Genomic DNA, 20,480 nt, shown 5'->3' with positions numbered 1-20,480 from the left:
CGTTTATCATTTTCTTTAATTTATAGGCCAAAAACAAAAGTCTTACTTTAGACAAAGCATTTTCCATCTTTCCATAGAATATTAAATTAGCTGATAGCAATTGAACAATAAAAATAATTATAATTGAACAGTCAGATGTGATCAAAAAAAGCATTGCCTTTCTTGGTGAGGCTCAAATAAGTGACAACAAACACAACATATCCACTTTATGTTGAAGGTGACCACCAAGATCTTAACATTCTGATAAACTGCTTTGAAGGATTTGAAACTTTTATCAGAACTGTATTAAGTAATAGGATAAGAAGTAAAATGTTTCCTCCTCAATACGATATCACAGGTATTAATTAATTATGCTTGTTAAAGGAAAGTTCATAAATTTGCACAGAAATATTAATTTTTAGTTCAGGTAATACTGGAGTTTTAAGTCTGTAGTTAATCTGGGGGAAGCGATTATCATTGGCATGATCAATGGACTGTTAATCCAGGTAGTATTCTGGGGACCTGGGTTTTGATCTTGCCACAGTAGATAGAATTTGGATTCAATAAATATCTGGAATTAAGAGTCTATTAACGACCACGAAACCATTGTTGATTGTCAGAAAAACTCATCTGGCTCCCTAATATCCATCCTTATCTGGTCTGGCCTACATGTGACTCCAGACCCACAGCAATGTGGTTGACCTGTAACTGCCCTGTGGGCAATTAGGGATGGGCAATAAATGCTGGCCTAGCCAAAGATGCCTTCATCCCATGAATGTGTATATTAAAAACAAATCACTATTTGAACACAAATACATTGATTCCACTTTAAAGGAAATAATTTAATGTTTGTTTGTGCATTGAGATACTTTGAAGAAAGTTTTATTTTAATAAACATTTTTATCTTCAGGCTCTGAAAAAGACTATTATTATGAGAATAACAATGTCTGTGGAAGAGGATGCTTTCATTCCGCTATATTCAAAAAGGTAAATTTTATATGTTCAATCTAGTTATCTTCCTTTTCATCCCCTTTAAATGCTCATAGTTGCACAATAGGAAGTTATTTACAATGATATTTCACTAGCCCTATAAGGACATTTAATCACCAGCCTTTGTCAGTTCCTTTGGCAGTTCATTCCACAAATGCACCACTCTCTGCTTGAAAGATTTGTTCCTTATGTCCCGTTTAAATATTTCCCCTCTCACTTTAAACCTGTGCCCTCTAGTTGTGTATTCCCCTACCCTGGGGAAAAGACTAACTATTCATCCTATCCATATTCCTCATGGTTTTATAAACCTCGATAATGTCACCCCTCAACCTCTGACGCTCCAGGGAAAACAGTTCCAGCTTATTCAGCCTATCCTGATACCTCAATCCCTCCAACCTTGGCAACTTGTAAATCTTTCTGAACCCTTTCTTCCTATAACATGGAGACCACAATTGAATACAGTATTCTAAAAGTGGCTTAACCAATGCCCTGTACAGCCGCAACATGACCTCCCTACTCCTATATTCATTGCACTGACCAGTAAAGGCAAGTGTACCAAATGTTTCTTCACTACTGAAAACAATAAATGCTGGAGATCACAGCGGGTCAGATAGTGCCCATGGAGAGACGAGAAGCTATCGTTTTGAGTGCAGGTGACTCTTCATCAGAGTGAAATGAAATTGAGGGGACAGCATTTATGCTATAGTTTGGAGTGGGCGGGGCTGTGTGGTTGTTGAGGGTAGGGTCCTGGTGGAGAAAAGATGTTGATAGTTCAGATTAAGTGATTGGAATGTGAGAATGGCAGAACAATAATGAGTATAACTGCCAGACTTGAAAGGACAGTCATTGGGATGGAGGGAAGGGAGGACATGAATGCCTTCTTCCCCATCCTATCTACCTACGACTCCACTTCCAAGGAACTATGAACCTGCAGTCCAAGAATCCTTTATTCGGCAACACTCTTCAGGACCTTAGTATTAAGTGTGTAAGTTCTGTCCTGACTTATCAAAATGTAACAATTCTCAGGACTCTGGGTAATCCAAGATAGAGGACAGGAGAAAATTGTGGCTGGTAAGCGGTGCTCCTTTTTAGAGTTTTTTTTTTCAGTGTTTGAGTTGATTTCCTCAATTTTTGGAGCTGTAGTTACTGTTTTGTCAGCTTAAAAAAAGAGACTGAACAGAGACCACGTGGGACGTGAAAGAAATTATTGTTATAGAATATGGTATTACAAAGTCAACAGCATTTTCATTTTATTTTTTATTGAGAACTGAAAAGGGGAAAAGTGAGTTTAAAATCAAGGCAGAAATCAATGCACTTCCGAAAACAAGTTACTGGAACTTTAGAGTTATATTTATGATGTTGCGTTGTAAGTAGTGGGGAAGGTGAGATGAGGGGCACAGAACTGAGGTATATGTAGAGTGAGATTCAGCCATAAACGATAATGATTGGTTTGTGCTATTGTGATCATTTATGGATGCTAGACTAAGGGACTGGCAGACTTGTCAAGGGAAATTTAAGAATTCTCAGAATAAAGATATTCTTACTATAAAGAAAAAATACCAGACAGTCGGAAAGTAAATCTTAGACACAGAACCATTGCAGAATTTTGAGATGCAGAAGAATTTAGGTGTTCTTTTCATGAGACCAAAAAAGTTACAATGCAGATACAGCTTGCAAGTTTTCGGAATGTTTTCCATTATAATAGGAGAAATGGAACATGAAAGTAGGAATAAATAAAACAATGAACCATAATTGCTAAAAAATTGAAACTCGCTGGTGAAACTCCGCGAGTCTGACAGCATCTGTGGAGAAAAAACAGTTAACGGTTCATTTCCAGTGACCCTTCAGAATTCAAAATCACATTCACGAGGATCGAAAAATGGAAAATCCAAGTCCTGAGCTCTTAATTAATTATTGTTTCTATACTATAGCTTTGTGACTTTGCTGATCAAGTTTAATGTACTTCACACCCTTTCACAAAAATGGAATAAAATGTAATTAAAGATATTGACTTTGGTTTGGAAATGTTGAATTAGTGTCATAATATTTTTTCTCAGTAATTACACAGTCAGCCATATGGGATCATAATTTTATTGCAAGAAAAGAAGCTTTCAGATACTTGTACCAGTGCTAGTTTTCAAACAACAATCCACATTATTCTTTTCCAGGCATTTTCCCACACCGTTTTTACGTTTTTCCTTTCAATTTTAAAATTATAATTGATTCTTCACACAGCACTGTTTCTAGTCAGGGTTTTGCTACTCTTTACATTAGAAAATATTCTCCTGGCCGCCTTAACTTCTGGTAAAATTGAATTTTTGTCCTGATTCTAATAGATCTTTTTCAAATCTTCGTTCTTCAAATGCGAAGAGGTCTAGTGATCTTGTCCATTACCTTTCCACCCTTTCTAAAGAAAGATCAAAAAAAGGGCACAATATTCTAACTACAGTCTTAACTAATAATTTATATTAGCTTATCATCACTGTTTTGCTTTCCATTCCATATATCTTTAATTTGTCAACACAAAGTTTTTGCGTTTTTTCAATAATGTTATCAACTTAGTTCCATTTTCAAAGATTTGTTTATCAATCAGACCTCTTCTCTTCTATTTACCATTTATGTACCCTCTACTCCTCCAAAAATGTAGCAGTAGTTTTAGTAGTTAGTACACAAATATGTATTAGATTTAGATTTCTATTGGAAACTTCATTACCTTGAACATGTGTAATTCATGTTTTATGAATTATTAAAGAATATTTCTGTTTATTTACATAATTTTATAAGTGTACTGGAGGATCAAACATCAGTCCAATATCAATTTCAGGAAAGACAATTCTGGTCAGCTGTGAAGGTAAGAAAATGTTCATTGAACAAAGCTTTTGTAGCTATAGAAAGCATTCTTTTCACAGGTTTTCAGAGTGAAGTTGTTGAATGCAGTCATCCTTTGCATGTAAGCAACCTTATTATTAATTCATAATTATAGTTATTTAAAGTACAGTATGTTCTCTTATCAATGTAACCAATTGAATAGAATTGCCTGGCCATAAGACATCGGCCATTCAGTCCATCGAGTCTCTTCTGCCATTTGATCATGGCTGATGTGTTTCTCAACCCATTCTCCACCTTGTCCCTGTAACCCTTGATCCCTTACTACTCAAGAAGCTGTCTATCTCTGTTTTAAGCATACTCATGACTTGGCCTTCACTGCAATCATCTTCTGGTTGAAGAAATCCCTCTTTGTTTCTGTTCTAAACATTCATAGCTTCAACCTGAGGCTGTGCCATTAAGTCCTAGTCTCTTCTACTAGTGGAAATATTGTCTTCATGTCAACTCTATCCTGGCATCTCGGTATCCTGCAAGTTTCATTGAGACTCCACCCCCCCCCATCCTCTAAACTCCATTGAGTACAGATCCAGAATCGTCACCTGCTTCTCATAAGAAAAAACCTTCATTCCCAGGATCAATCTTGTAAATCTCCTCTGGACCTCCTCCAATGCCAGCACACCTTTCCTTACAAACAGGACTGAAAGCTGCTAACAATATTCCAAATGCAGTCTGATCAGAGCCTTGTATATAGCCTCAGTAGGACATTTCTGCTTTTGTTTTCTAGCCTGCTTTAAATGAATGCCAACATTGCATTTGTCTTCCTAACTGCCAACTGAACCTGGCATGTTAACTTTAAGAGAATCCTCAGTTCAGACCCTTAAGTCCTTTTGGGCTCCGCTTCAGATTTCTGAAGCCTTCTCTTCATTTATAAGTCCGTGCCTCTATTCTTATAACGTATAACCCCACACTTTGCCACATTTTAGAGCAGCTGCCACCTCTTTGACCATTCGTCTAACACATCCAAATTTTTCTGCAGCCTCCCGCTTTGTTAACACTACCTGTCTCTCCATAAATCTTTGTGTCATCTGCAAACTTAGCAACCATGTTCTCAGTTTCTCCATCCATATTGTTAATGTATAATGTTATGGTCCCAAAACTGCCCCTTGCGGAATAGTCACCGGCTGCCATCCTGAAAAAGACCCCTTTATCCCTATTCTCTGCTGTCGGCTAGTTATCCAATCCTTTACCTTGCTCCTAACCCCATGGACTCTTATCTTATTTAGCACCTTCCTATGTGGCACCTTGTCAAAGGCTTGCTGGAAATCCGAATAGGTCATGTCCACCGACTCTCATTTATCTAACTTGCTCATCACCTTCTCAAAGAATTCTAACAGATTTGTCAGGCATGACCTCTCCTTGACGAAGCCATGCTGACTCAACCCTAGTTTAGATGCATTTCCATGTACTCCACATTCACATCTTTAATAATGGCTCTAAAATCTTACCAGTGACTGAACTCAGACTAACCAGCTTTTGTTTCCTGTCTTCTGCTCCCTTAAACAGAAGTATTACATTAGACATCTTCCAGTTCTCTGGGACCCTCCTTGATTCCTGAAAGATCACAGCAATGCCGCTCCAATCTCCTCAGTTATCTCCTTCAGAACTCTAGGGTGTACTCCATGTTGTCCGAGTGATTTGTCCACCTTCAGACTTTTCAGCTCCCCAGCACCACCTCCTTAGTGATGGCCATTACTTTGGCCCCTGATTCTCTTGAGGTTATTGTATGTTGTTGGTGTCTTCCACTGTGAAAACTGATGCAAAGTATCTATTCAGTTCCTGTGCCATTTCTATGTTCCCCATTACTACTTCTCTCGCCTCATTTTTCAGTGGTCAAGGTCCACTCTTGTCTCTCTCTCTTACCTTTTAGATATCAAAAAGAATTCCTGCATGTTTAGGCCACACTAGAAACCTGCATGAAAAACAAAAGGCACACGTTATCTGCATTGAATAAAATAATACTTGGATAAGAGAGGCAGGAGAAAAAAAGTACAAAGGAGGAATATACTTAAATCAAAACAGTTTGTGATCTTGTCTGTGTAATGTGGTTGGGAGAACACTGAAGGAAATAATTTGGTAGCACCTATTTATGATTCACATATTTATTCCAGTTATTTTACAGAATATTCATTAATCTTAGAATAAAATCCATACTTTTCTTATTCCTAAAATGACAAAACCTGTAATTTTATTCTTATTGGTTTAATTGACTGTTTTACTGAAATGCTTGACAAATGGCATCAGAATTTCTTTTTCAAAAGAAGTTTAATCTGTTTTTAGCTCTTGGGTAATATTCTCCAGTGGGATGATCTATTACCAGAACATATTCTACAGGATTTGGGCATAAACAAGCTTCTCAATCGTTACATTTTACTGAGCCTACAAAACTCCCTGAATCATTCAGGAAATATAGACAAATGTAAAAAGGTAAGTAATAGTCATAGATGTATTACTTGGTAAGTTAGTTGGGATGGTGTATGTAAACTTCAAAATGCAACTTTTTAAAAAAACGTGGCTGTAAAGTTTAAAATTGTATTGCAGGAAAATTTCCCAAAGTGCTGTTTGTGTAATGGTTAAATTTGATTTTTCATGTATTCTGATGGATAGTCATGTTAGGATTTACACATCCCATACTTGCTTGCTGGAATAATGTACCAATTTAGAGGGATATCACATTTAATGCTGACTTAAGTACTGATCCATAAAATAATTTCTTGTTGTACCATGTTCTTCAAACAGCTGCTACTTTTGAGATTTCTCAAACATCACACAGACAAATCATAAAGGCCCTTTGAATAAGGGAAGCCAACTTCAGCATGGGAACCGTTGGCGTGGTTTATTTATTTATTTCCCATTCTTGATTGCAGTTGATAACGTGGTGGGGAACTGCAGTGCTATACAATATAGTTTTTAAACAATGGAATGCCTTATTGGTTCATTTATGATGCAGATTTTTAGAATACTATCCAGTAACTTAAGACACACAGGCTGGTACCTATTAAAGGAAAACCTCATCTTATCGATAGAACCCATAGCTTGAGGGGTACCACTCAGAACAAGCAGTGCTGACGAAAATGCATAGGCTCTCCTGTTCTTCCTGCCTGCCAAAGGTATATTGCCAAGGTTCAGACAATGCTAATCAACCTGTCGGCCATGTTTTGAAGACATTGTCCATGTCTATCAACTACAGAAGCTTTTGACTCAGAGGAAGAACACTATCCTCTATGCCTCAACCACAGCCTACAACAGGGTAAAACGACCAAAGAAAAGTTTTATTATCTCTATACCTGAGTAAGTGAACAGATAGACTGCTCAGTGGAAAATATTTTGACTGATGCTGAATTGACAAATTCGGTTCCAGTGTAACTTTTATAATGGTAAAGTGGTGTATTCCTCTGAATTTATTTTTCATAAATGCAGCATTTTCAATGGTCACTCGAAATTTTACAATTAAGCCTAGTGTTAAGTGCTGAAGACATCTAAGAGCCTCATAGTCATACAGCATGGAAACAAACCTTTTGGTGCAACCAGTCCATGCTGACCATAAACCCAAACTAAACCAGTCTCACCTGCCTGCTCCTGGCCCATGTCCCTCCAAACCTTTCCTATTCATGTACTTATCCAATTGTCTTTTAAACATTGTAGTTGTATCCTGATCCACCAATTCCTCTGGAAATGCATTCCACACATGAACCACTCTCTGGGTGAACAGTCAAGATTTTTTTCCCTGGGGAGGGAAGTCCAGTCCAAAGCTAGAGGGCTTAAGGTGAGGATGGAGAGATTTAAAAGGAATCTGAGGGGTAACGTTTTCACATAAAGGGTGGTGTGTGAATGAAATGAGCTGCCAGAGGAAGTGGGGAGGCTGGCACAATTATAACACTTAAAAGCCATTTTGATGGGGATATGAATAACAAGGGTTTGGAGAGATATGGACCAAATGCTGACAAACAGGACTAGATTAATTTAGGATATCTGGTCGGCATGGATGAGTTGAAATGAAAGGTCTGTTTCCATACTATACATCTCTAATTCCTTGGTGTAAACTTGACAACCTAATGGATACGATATTATGAATTTTTGCTTTGCAAATGTCTTAGCTTATTTTAACATTATACTGCCTCTAAAATTGACATCTGTATAACTTGTTTTGATATTGGAAAAGATATATTGACTCTTTTCCTTGTGTTATTTGCAGATAATAGCTTGCTTTCCTAAATGTTGGTTTGAAAATCTTGAAAGACAAAGTAGCATTCCCCAAATGGAAAACTTATGTAGGTATTTGTTGCAATCTATTCGCACCATATATGAAAGTAATTCAAATCCAGATATGGAAAACAATGGCAGGTAAATCTTCTAAAATATATTTTCTTGGGTGACTTCTGTTGTATGTCTTGATAGTTGGCATTCAGATGTCTATTGGAGATAAATTATATTGTTCTACTTTTATCAATTGTAATGTTATAGAAGAAAATTACAAAATTTGTTTTTTCCTCTTTGAAAAGGTCTAATTTCAGGGTGACAGACACTTGCACAATAGCTGTCAACTAAAAACAGGCCATAACATTAGAAAAAAACTGCCTCATCTTGAATCAAACCTTAGACTAAATAGTGCAACTATGCCAATTTGGCTGACATTAAATGCTGAACCACAGTTCATGTTTATATAATACAACTGTACTTTGTGCACAATCTGTTGTAGTGAATGGCTAGGTATCATGATCAGATTTGGGATGGGGGAATTGTAAGTTTTAGAAGTTGTAAAATTGTTGGTGTGCACATATTCTCCTGTAGATCCAATTGTTCAAGAATCAAAAGTAGGCAGCATTCACGGAAAGACCATTTTGACAGCATGCCTGTTGGTTTATTTGAATGGTGTTAGTTTTCATGTTCAACTGAATACAATTAACTCAACCTGAAAAATCCATATCCAGTTAACAAAATTAAATCTGCCCCAATGAGTCCAACCAGAACCGTCAGTTGTGAATGTATTAGATTAGATTACTTAGTGTGGAAACAGGCCCTTTGGCCCAACAAGTCCACACCGACCCGCCAAAGCACAACCCACCCAGACTCATTCTCCTACCCCTTCACCTAACACTACGGGCAATTTAGCATGGCCAATTCACCTAACCTGCACATTTTTGGACTGTGGGAGGAAACCGGAGCACCCGGAGGGAACCCACACAGACGAGGGATAATGTGCAAACTCCACACAGTCAGTCACCTGAGGTGGGAATTGAACCTGGGTCTCTGGCACTGTGAGGTAGCAGTGCTAACCACTGTACCACCCCCATGTATGGTTTATTTATTAACATTTTGTTATGTACAATATACAGAACAACCTCAGATCATTTTAAATCCTTAATTTTCAATTGTTTTGTCTCTCCAGAGAAGAAATGAGAGAAATAGTTCATCTGTTGATCTCAATTCATGCCTTGGATCATGCGGAGATCATTGTCAACGAGTTTAAATTAGAAGACCTGAATTGGATTTTCAAAGGAAACTGATGAATATGAACTGTCTTTCCACATATTGTTTAAAGATTATACCTAAACAATGAAATTTTTCATCATGGTGGTGCATTCAACAATGCTATGACTCTCATCGATGACTGTGGTATAAGGTCAAAAATCAAATGACACTTGGGTTATAGTCCAACAGGTTTATTTGAAATATCAAGCTTTCAGAATTCAGCTCCTTCCTCAGGCATGGTATAATTGAGAGGTATACAACAGTATTTATAAGTAAAAAGTTAATTTTAAAAGTAGCTACCCTTGATGAATCCTTTTATCAATTTGGAGGTCGACTGCTGATTAAAATGCAAAATCCAAATTCCTTTCAAGTCTTTATCTCTGGACAATTGAAGGAACAAGAGATGACCGCTCAGGTTAGACAATGCACTTAAGTGTGAGGTCCTGTTTGGAGTCTCTCTCTGTTTTAAGCTAAGGGTAGTTTTTTTGACAAAAGAAACTTGAATGAAATAATTCCCCTCAGCATTTGTGGGGATGTGAGAGAGAGAGTGTAAGCACTCCAGTGTGTATGTGGTAAAAATTAGGGGAAAAGAAATTGGAACTACTGAAAACCATTTTAATTCCACAATTGTTAAAAATCCTTTTTACAATATATGCAAAGTATAAATTTCTCAATTTGTAGTTTTATGGAAGTCAGATCTGAAAAGTCACTGACAACAACATACGTTTTTTTTGTAGGACTGTGCAGGTGTAATAATTCAAGTGGGCTGACTTGTGATTAGGAACTTCCGAATTGTGAATCATATAAGGGATCATTGACTTTCATGCCTTCATTTCCTGTATCAGAATGGTCATATTAAATGTAAAAGCAGCAACAGTCTGAGTGATTTAAAGTAAAGCTTTTCCCCAAAAAACTGTTGTAAATTCTAATTTTCTTATCCTCATGTACATAAAAACTTTTCATCCAGAAAGAAATACCATGGGAAAAATGCCATCTTTGAAAAACTTATTTGGCTTCTTCCTTGATAGTGATTATCATTTTTTCTAGTATTGGATCACTATCCTTCCATGTCTGGATTCAGATTTGTAAAAAAAAATCAAACAAATGGGTAAACTTGTTGGAGTATTTACAAGTCTGGATTATCAATTCGCGTAAATTCTTTAAAGACTGTATGAAGTATGGTGTGATAGACATTTCGTTTTGCTATATATAATTTATAAGAAATGTTATTGTTCAATAAATCAGTTTTTCAACATCAAAGTCTTTAAGTTTACTATCCCAATCAAGAACTAGTGATCCAGACTGAGACCTTTGGCTCTATATGCTTTTGAAAACTACCCATTCAATAGATACAGAAATGATCAGACAAGGGCTAAATGTAAATCATTTTAATACTTTGAGATTTACAAAGATGTACTACAAGATTTGTGGAATATGTTCAAGTTTGAACATTCATCCCCGCACTGTAACCATTGCTTTGTTCAACTTTATCCCTAGGTGCATCATTTAGAAGTGAACAAATTAAAACGAAGCTCACTCCTGAAGTTTGTTCATACATGAATTAAATATCTTTTTCCTTCAAGTCAATTTTATAGAATTGCAGAGCGATTGATGACAGCTACGACAAAGTGACTTAATGTGTAATAATGTAATATAGTTTAAAAACATTATATATTTCAGTGATTTGGTTTCAACTTTGAAAAGCACCAGATGAATCAAAGAACTAGAGTTCAACATTTCTGTTCATTGATCACTCCTAGCGAATGCTATCAAAGCCAAATTCTGCAGGTGTCTTTTGTAAATGTGAGCATCACTTACACTAACCCATTTATGTAAATGAAAATGTTGAAGTTTAAAAAATGACAATATAATATTCTATTTGGGTCTCAAAAACCAAAAATATTAGTACCCATCTTACTGGTCGTACTTGATTCCTAGGGATACTTCTCATTTACTAAGTTTTTCCTGTAAATACAATTCCATATTTTTCTCAATTATGGATGTGTCATATTCTCTCATCATATCATATTCAAGCCAAGGTTTATCATGCTTTTTGGCTTCCTCCATTTGTTCTTCTGTGAGGCATAAATCGAATCGTATACCCTGCACCTTGAATTGTGGACGTTCCCAACGTTTTGACCATGGTTTTGGTTTCATTTTTACTTTCAGCTGTTTTTCAAAACAAAAGGGAAAAGAGCAGCTAAGAAGCATGTCACACATTGATTTTCGAGATTGCACTGTTACTTGCACCCCACATTTTGCAATTAAGAAATACTCTCATCAAATTTGACACAAAAGTGAGCTATTCAGCCTTTCAAGATTGCTTCACCATTCAGTATAATCTTGTCTGATCTTCCAACCGAGTACTGTTTCCACTTTCTCCCCATACCCTCTGAACCTTTAGTCTTAAGAACTATATATAAACTCCTTCAAAATATTGAATGTTTTCACCTCAATTGCTTTCTGGAACAGAATTCCACAAGTTCTCTCCTCTCGAGATGAAGAAATGTCTCATTTCAGTCCTAAATGGCCTACCCCATATCCTGAAACCATGACTCTTGCTTCCGGACTCCGCAGGTAATGAGAACATCCTATGTTTGCAAAAAAACAAAAAACTGCAGATGGTGCAAATCTGAAATAAAAACAAATTGCCAGAGAAACTCAGCAGCACCTATGGAAAGAAAGTTGATGTTTTGGGTTCAGTGACCCCTCATCAGAATTGATTGTAGCTAGGAAAAAGTGCTACATATACTGAAGGTGGACTGGGGTTAATGGAGTAAACAATAAAGAGAGATGAAACTCAATATTGAGTTCTGAAGGCTCCAGGGTTCCCAAGTGGAAGATAAGATGCTATTCTTCCAGTTAGCGCTGAGCCTGCAGCAAGCCTGAGACACAAAATACAGAATTGGCCTGGAAACAGTGCTGTGTTGAAAGTGGCAGGCAACCAGAAGCTTGATCATGTTTACGAACAGAACATAGGTATTCTGTGAAGTGTTTGCCCAGTCTGCATTTCATGTCTCCAGTCTAGAGATGAGTACATGACTTTATCGAATACCTATGTTCTGTCAGCAAAAATGACCAAGCTACTTATTGCCTGCTACCAAAGTAAATAATTTTATATTTTCCCCCATTATACTTACCTGCCATGCATTTACCAAATCTATCAACTTGTCCAATCACACTACATTCTCACAGCTCAACTTCCTACCAAGTCATGCCTCACTGCAAACTTGGAGATGTTAAATTTAGTTCTTTCATCTAAACCACTAAACTATATTGTGAATAGCTGGAGTCCAAGGCCTGATCCCAACAATATCTGACTAGTCACTATCTGGCACTCAGAAAAAGATATGTTTCATCCTTTCTGCCAATCAGTTTTCTATCCATGTCAAAACACTATCCCAAACCCATGCATTTTAATTTTACATGCTCATCTCTCAAGTCAGACCTTAACAAAAGACTGCTGATTCCAAGTAAACCACATCCATAGCCTAACCCTTATCAAATCTACTGGTTATATCTCAGAAAAACTTTAGATTTGTCAAGTATGATTTTCCTTTCGTAAATCTATGCTGACTGTCCAATACTGTCCCTGGTTTCCAAGTGCTTTGCAGTTAAATATTTTAGGAGAGAGTGAGGACTGCAGATGCTGGAGATCAGAGCTGAAAAATGTGTTGCTGGAAAAGCGCAGCAGGTCAGGCAGCATCAAAGGAGCAGGAGAATTGCGTTTCGGGATAAACAATGGATACGAGCATTTTCCCCACTACCAAATGTCAGGCTAACCAATCTATAATTACCTGTTTTCTCTTCACCTTTTTTAAGTAGTGGGCTTGCATTACCTACTCTACAATCCATTGGAAGTGTTCCATAGAAGAGTCTACAGAATCTTGAAAGATGACTACATGTGCATCCACTTAGTCTATGGTCACTTCTGTAAGCATTTAGGGATTTTGATTACTGGGCCATCGCAATTTATTGGGCTGTAATCTCAAATTTCCCAATACCATTGCTTACTAATACTGATCCTTTTCAGTTCCTCCCTCTCTTTGGATCCTGTGTTTCCCCAACATTTTTGAGACATTATTTGCATCCTCATTTGTGAAAACAGAACCAATGTACATATTTAATTAAATGGTCTGCCATCTCTTTGTTGCTCATTATTACTTCCCCTGTTTCTGACTGTAAGGGACCTACATTTGTTCTCAATTTGTTTTATTCATATACATATAGAAGCTTTCAGAATCTGTTTGTATGTTCTCTGCATAACTGACTCTCAGACTCTATGTTCTCCTTTCCTAACATTTAAACTGCTCCCAATCCTCAGGTCTGCTTTTTCTGGCCAATTTGTATGGTCCTTCCATGGAACTAATACTATCCCTTAATTCCTTTGATAGGAATGACAGGGTCACATTTCCCATTTTATTTTTGTGCCAGATAGATAGGAACAATTCTTGCAGTTCATTCATGTGCTCTTTAAATTGTCATTGCCTGTCCATCATCCTTTTACTGATGTTCTCCAACTTATCATAGCCAGCCTGCACATCATACCATCACTGACAATCATTTATGATCTAGCCTGGAATATTCTGGAGAGTTTCAAAAGTTGAAAAATACATACAATCAAATAACGAAATCAAATGTTTGTATAACTTTCACTGATAAAGTGGTTTCATACCAAATTGATAGGGATCTCAGCACTAATAGGCTTAGGTACAGGTTTCATGTCAAAATCGAAAGTGCTGTATTCTGGTAGAGCATCACGGAGGTACATTAAGTTATCATCAAGTCTCTTCTCTAGCTTCAGCACTTCAATCTGCTGTATTCGAGGGCTATACATATCATAGCAGATCTCAACACCTAGAAAAATAAGAAACACAATGAATTTAATCAAAAGTCATCAAGATATAAAAACAATAACTATAGAGCAAACCTCATTGATAATTGCTAATATACCGTGAACCAAAGATGGTCCTGCTACTCCCTGCAACCTCCTTTATATTTTCATTATTTTTGGTATTATTGTCCCTTTGCAGTTTTGCTCAAGAGACAAAATAAATAAAAGGCATAAAGACAAATTAAAACATTTAGAACTCAATATAGAAGTTTCGAAAAAAAATTTCAAACTTTACACGAGAACAAACCAGTATGTTTACATTAAAACTTCAGTGTTAATGCAAAGCAATTTCATCAATGTTGCAGTTTAATGCAGCGTCAGTGCTCAACCTAATCTTGCAAAATTAAAAGCAAACATGATCTTGCCTACCCTCGAAGCAAACAATATGGAGATTGTACCATAAACCACAGAAGTTACTTTTAAAATGACAATGAATTTCTAACAACAAAAATGGGGAAAAGACATGTTTCTGCCTGCAGTTCATAAAGTTAGCAGTTCCTATGCTTTTTACCATTGAAAATAAAAATAATAAAAAAATTAGTTCAAATATCTCAAAATGGCAAAAAATCAAAGACAGTGAAAAAACAGTTGTGCCAAATTTTAACATCTACTACAAGTACGACTTAGAAGCAACCACAGTCTTTCAGACCCTTGCACTTTGGCTTCTGAAGCCAGTTTCCTATTTAGATGAAATTTTACAGGTTGAGCAGCCACACAGTTATGTTTACAAGCTCAAGTCAAAATGAATGTTGATTAGTTTTCTAAAGTCCTACACATTGATATTTTCTAATTAGTAAGCCTGTCGTAAAAGTTTTTATTTTTAACTAAAATTATCAGCATCTTCACAATCGAAACATTTAATGGCAATCATTAAAAACATACCTTGACCATCTATGATGTTTCTCAGGACAAAGGTAGCTCCTAAACCTTTTCCTGATCGTTGGATGCAGATTCCAACAAATCTGTTGACTCTGTTACTAGCATTTGTGTCTGCCATACTAACAGCAAGGATACTTCCTATTGGCAAAAAGGGTGAAAATATTAAACAGTGAAGACACATTATGGTCCCAGGTTTGATTCCAGCCTTGGGCGACTGTGTAGAGTTTGCACATTCTCCCAGTGTCTGCATGGGTTTCCTCCGGGTGCTAAGAACAACACTCCACCACCACCCTATCTCCTACCATAAGCCAATTTTGTATCCGATTGGCAAGTGCACACTGAATCCCATTTGAACTAACTAATTAGTCTATCATATGGAACTTTCGTCTATCTTTTTGGTTACTTCATTAAAAAAAACTATCAAGTTTGTGAGACATGATTTTCTTCGCACAAAACCATGTTGACTATTCCAATCAATCCTTACCTTTCCAAATGCATGTAAATGTTATCTTTCAGAATAGCCTCCACCAACTTAACCACCGTCAAATCAAACTCACCGGTCTATAGTTTCTCGGCTTCTCCCTCCAGCCTTTTGTAAGCAATAGCATGACGTTAGCCACACTGCAGTCCTCCAATACTTCACCCGTGTTTATAGGTGATAAAAATATTTCTTGATTCGTGGCTGTTAGGCACTTTGAATTTATGTTACTGACAAATACACATTAAGTACTTCAGAGCTGGTGCTATTGTAATTTGAAGATGACGATCCAAATATTAATAATTTTCTGCACTTCAGTCCCTTCTGTCCTTTTCGCCATGCTCTGTTTATTTGTCGTAAGGAACATCATATTTCACTGCAACTGTTGTTTTGTTTGTTCACATCAGGCTGGGTTGGGGTGGGTTACTCTTTGGAGGGTCGGTGTGGACTGTTTGGGCCGAAGGGCCTGTTTCCGCACTGTAGGGAATCTAATCTAATCTATTCACAAATATGAATTAAAGCATATCAAATAAGCTCCCTAATCGAGCACTTTGCTTTCTAAATTCAAATTTATCCACGACAGCCTGATGTGAACAAACAAAACAACAGTTGCAGTGAAATATGATGTTCCTTACGATAAATAAACAGAGCATGGCGAAAGGACAGAAGGGACTGAAGTGCAGAAAATTATTAATATTTGGATCGTCTTCTTCAAATTACAATAGCACAGCTCTGAAGTACTTAATGTGTATTCGTCAGTAACATAAATTCAAGGTGCCTGACAGCCTCGAATCACGAAATATTTTTATCATCTATAAACACGGGTGAAATATTAGAGGACTGCAGTGTGGCTAACGTCATGCTATTGCTTACAAAAGGCTGTAAGGAGAAGCCGAGAAACTATAGACCGGTGAGTTTGATTTGACGGTGGTTAAGTTGGTGGAGGCTATTCTGAAAGATAACATTTACATGCATTTGGAAAGGTAAGGATTGATTGGAATAGTCAGCATGGTTTTGTGCAAAGAAAACCATGTCTCACAAACTTGACAATTGTTTTTTAAATGAAGTAACCAAAAAGATAGATGAAACTTCCATATGATAGACTAGTTAGTTAGTTCATATGGGATTCAGGGTGCACTTGCCAATCGGATACAAAATTGGCTTATGGTAGGAGATAGGGTGGTGGTGGAGTGTTGTTCTTAGGATTGGAGACTTGTGACCAATGGTGTTCCACTGGGATCAGTACTGGTCTACTTTTGTTTGTCATTTATATAAATGATTTGGATGAGAATATAGAAAGCATGGTTAGTAACTTTATTGATGACACTAAAAGTGGGAAGATAGTGGAAAGTGAAGAAGATTATTTAAGATTACTAAGAGTTCTTGATCACTTGGGTGGCAGATGGAGCTTAATTTGGATAAGGAGAGGTATTGCATTTTGGTGATTTCAAACAAGAACAGGACTTATTCAATTAATGGAAGGGCCCTGGGTAATTTTGTAGAACAAAGAGACCTAAGGGTTCAGGTACACAATTCTTTGAAATTTGCATCATAGGTAGACTGGTCGGTTAAGGTGTTTAGCATCCGTGCCTTCATTGCAACTCCCACACTCAAAAGGTCCGAGCAAAGTCATATTGAGGTTGTATAGGACATTGGTGAGGCGTCTTCTGGAGTACTGTATGATGTTCTGGTCACCCCATAAGGAGGATATTACTAAACTGGAGAGATATTTACCAGGATTTTGAAAGGAATGGAGGATTTCAGGTATAAAAATAGACTGGAAAGACCAGGACTGTTTTTTTAAACTGGAGGTTGAGGGATAACCTTATTGAAGTTTGTTAAATCATGAGGGACAAAGATTAGGTGAATGACAAAACCAGTGGGCATATTTTTAAAGTGAGAAGAGAAAGATTCAACAAGGGCATGAGGGGCAGCTTTTTTTTTACACAGATCCATGTGTGGAATGATCTGCCAGAGAAAATGGTGGATGCAAGTACAGTTACAATGTTTAAAAGATATTGGATAAGTTCATGATTTGGAAAGGTTTGGACAGATAAAGGCTGAGTGCAGGCAGGTGGGACTAGTTTAGTTTGGGAACATGGTCTGTTTCCATGCTGTATGACTCCTATGAAAATAGATGGTTAGACTGAGATGGCAGATTGGCCCAGTGGACTAATTACTCTTGCTCAGCAATGATACATTTTTTTCATAGCTATGAACCTTCAAACTAAGCAAGTCTATGAGAAAGACACACAAATCATACAATCACCAATTTTAACATCCACACTCCCCTATTATGATTAAGGACAGGGGAAATCCTTACATTGGAAATTCAGTGTTCCCACCTCCATTTGCCACTTTTAGGGAGAATAAAAACATTTTAAAATGGAAGCTCACTTTATAAATGTTCATAAAGTAAAGATTTTTGCAAATATAACTTCAATCTGTAATGGAATAAAATTATACTTAGTTACTACAAATACATATTCATTCTGAGGCTTATACTGTACCACATTAAATGTATTTGTATTTAATTCTTTTACATCCCAATGCTACAACGTGTTTCCAGCAGTTTTATATGTATAAATACAATTTATTAAGCATATTACTAACCTACACAGAATTCTGGTATATTTAATACTTTCCGTCTCTGAATCATATCTTTTCTCTCTATGCTGAATTTCAGGGGATTTGTCCTCCCTCTCCGCATTATGAATTCAGGACTTACAAACCTGTTAAGAGAATTATAACATTAATTTATTCAGCAATTAGGATCTAGCATTTAACTTAAGGATGGAAAATAATAATTCTGTAAAATACTTTCTATTAAAGCATCAAATATTAAATATAATCCACTTCCATAAATAAGGAATTTTAGCACAAAAAGGGACCAGTCAATTCTTTCCAGCTACGGCTAAAGTAGATTCCTATGAGGAGATAATTTTGCCAAGTCCTTTTTCTTCCCTAAGTAAGTTCAAATTTTCCTACTTTCTCTCCATTCCCTGTTGCCTTTAAGTAATTGTCCTGTATCTTTTCAAATGCTGAATCAATGCACCATCAATCAAATGTGACAAAGCATTCCAGTGGGATAATGCACTGAATAAACTTTTTCCTTAAATTAATGCTTGATAATATAATGGCCTCTTTAATTTGGATCTCAATCAAAATGTCCATTCCATCTATCACTTTCAATCTCTATTAACTCCTCCCCAATAGACTTTGCATAAAACATTTACCCTTATTTTAATCTAGGTGAACATTGAGAAGACTAATGTCAATTTTTATATCTGCAACAAACTCTTAATACTGAATCAGAAACCTTGACCCTATATTTTTTGGGTTTAAGCATCATATTTTCACTTACAGACCATTTAATTCAACCTCTGTTGGAGTTCCCACAATTTGGAATCTCTTAAAAGTAACACCTTTTTCATCTGCAAAATTGATGACTTCCGTAAATCCTTGTTGGCCAAATCCAAAAACAAATCTAAGCTTACTTAAATTATTGTTGTCTATTGTGACAATGCTGCCCTTTAACAAGGTTATGTTGTCTTTGTTTTTTTTTCTCCAAGGGGGTTTAAAGGCAAAGGTGCCAATATTTCTGGAAATGGCTACTTTAAACAATGGCAGGGGATTAGCCAGTTATCCCAGTTCAGGTCTTTTACTAGTTTGGTTTGTTTTAGCAGGCAGTCAGAAACTGCTGGTAGGAGAGAAACTGTTACTGTGAAAAACAGTTCCATGCTTTAACTGATGTTTTTGCCTGATTCTTCTCTCTGAAATCTTTCCTGCCTGTAAGAACCTAAGTTTGAAATCACCATTTGCCAAGGGGTGTTATTTTGGGATGTTGCGGGTAATGGAACAGCTCCTTCGTTAAGTTGTGATTTTGAGTCAGCTGGGTTTCCAAATGGTTGTTATTCTAAACTTTGTTTTCTTTTGTTTGCGTTTCGACTGTACTGTGCAAATAAATTCTGTTTTGCTTAAAGCAGAGTGGTTTGACCAGCTGCATCACTTTTGGAATATCCACTTTACATCTGCCTTTAAAATAAGAAAAAGTTAGGGTCTCGGCTACCTTCTTAAAGTGTTTTGAGGGGGTCTGGCCTGGTCCATAACACTATCTTGATCTGCATTAAGATCAGGCCATCCTCCCAGCCTTGATGATCCACATAGCTTTCTGTCTCTAATCCATTACACTTAAAATCCTAAATCATCTTTAAATTTCTCCAAGTGATATCTATAAACCTCCAAACCTGCTTTCTTTTCAATACATTCTAAGCTTCTCAAACTGGTTTCTTGTGCACCAGTCCATCCCCTGATCTGTGTGGTACAGCTTTCAGCTGCCTGCATAACTCTACATCCCATTTTCTCCACATTCCTTCAGAACTTATGAGAAGATTTATTTCAGCAAACAAACCTCTTGAAATCACTTTGTCTGTATTTCCATTCCTCTTACTATTTCTTCGTAAATGCCTTGGATCATCTTGCATTTATATAGTGACTTGAACATGCAAGTTATTATTGTAAGCTTTCTGCAGTTTTTACATGGATATTATTATATCCCAGTTGCATCAAGAAACCAAAACTGCACTCAGAATCCCGGCTGAAGCCTTTGATTAATATATTCGTCAGTATCTATTTATCTTCTATTCAATTCCTCCTGATGTAAAACCAAAGTTAGATTTAGATTTAAAGCACTTTTATATACACTCACTTATCCCTGCTCAACTAGATCTCATTACTTAAAAAATTAACTAATGAAAGACAGTCATTTCATAGTGTAACAAAACTAAGGAAAGCTAACACAGATTTGAAGAAAACTATGTTCAACTGGAGTAATTTTGATAGAATAATAGTGTTTGATAAACTTCCACATAAAAACTTAACAACAAAGTTGAAGCCATAGAGTCA

The 20,480-nt window shown here is 36.6% G+C and overlaps 2 protein-coding genes across 2 annotated transcripts in view; one reads left to right on the top strand and one right to left on the bottom strand.

Moving 5' to 3' along the window:
• The window catches only part of LOC140463030 (intron Large complex component GCFC2-like), a 59,938-nt gene extending 49,354 nt beyond the window's left edge, over nucleotides 1-10,584 (top strand). The window contains exons 14-18 of the mRNA XM_072556640.1: nucleotides 890-966; nucleotides 3,754-3,820; nucleotides 6,133-6,279; nucleotides 8,048-8,196; nucleotides 9,242-10,584. Coding sequence (XP_072412741.1) covers nucleotides 890-966; nucleotides 3,754-3,820; nucleotides 6,133-6,279; nucleotides 8,048-8,196; nucleotides 9,242-9,359 — 558 coding nt within the window. The 3' untranslated portion in view covers nucleotides 9,360-10,584. The remainder of the gene's footprint in view (nucleotides 1-889; nucleotides 967-3,753; nucleotides 3,821-6,132; nucleotides 6,280-8,047; nucleotides 8,197-9,241) is intronic.
• A 113-nt stretch (nucleotides 10,585-10,697) lies between these two features.
• Nucleotides 10,698-20,480, bottom strand: part of mrpl19 (mitochondrial ribosomal protein L19) — a 29,060-nt gene continuing 19,277 nt past the window's right edge. Inside the window, exons 3-6 of the mRNA XM_072556734.1 lie at nucleotides 18,189-18,307; nucleotides 15,101-15,235; nucleotides 14,000-14,181; nucleotides 10,698-11,493 (exon numbers count right to left, since the gene is read on the bottom strand). Coding sequence (XP_072412835.1) covers nucleotides 11,272-11,493; nucleotides 14,000-14,181; nucleotides 15,101-15,235; nucleotides 18,189-18,307 — 658 coding nt within the window. The 3' untranslated portion in view covers nucleotides 10,698-11,271. The remainder of the gene's footprint in view (nucleotides 11,494-13,999; nucleotides 14,182-15,100; nucleotides 15,236-18,188; nucleotides 18,308-20,480) is intronic.

The sequence above is a fragment of the Chiloscyllium punctatum genome, chromosome 3 (assembly GCF_047496795.1).
Source record: "Chiloscyllium punctatum isolate Juve2018m chromosome 3, sChiPun1.3, whole genome shotgun sequence".
NCBI classification, from domain to species: domain Eukaryota; kingdom Metazoa; phylum Chordata; class Chondrichthyes; order Orectolobiformes; family Hemiscylliidae; genus Chiloscyllium; species Chiloscyllium punctatum.
Note: the sequence above shows the minus strand (reverse complement) of the source record. Positions and strands in the feature narration are given on the sequence as shown.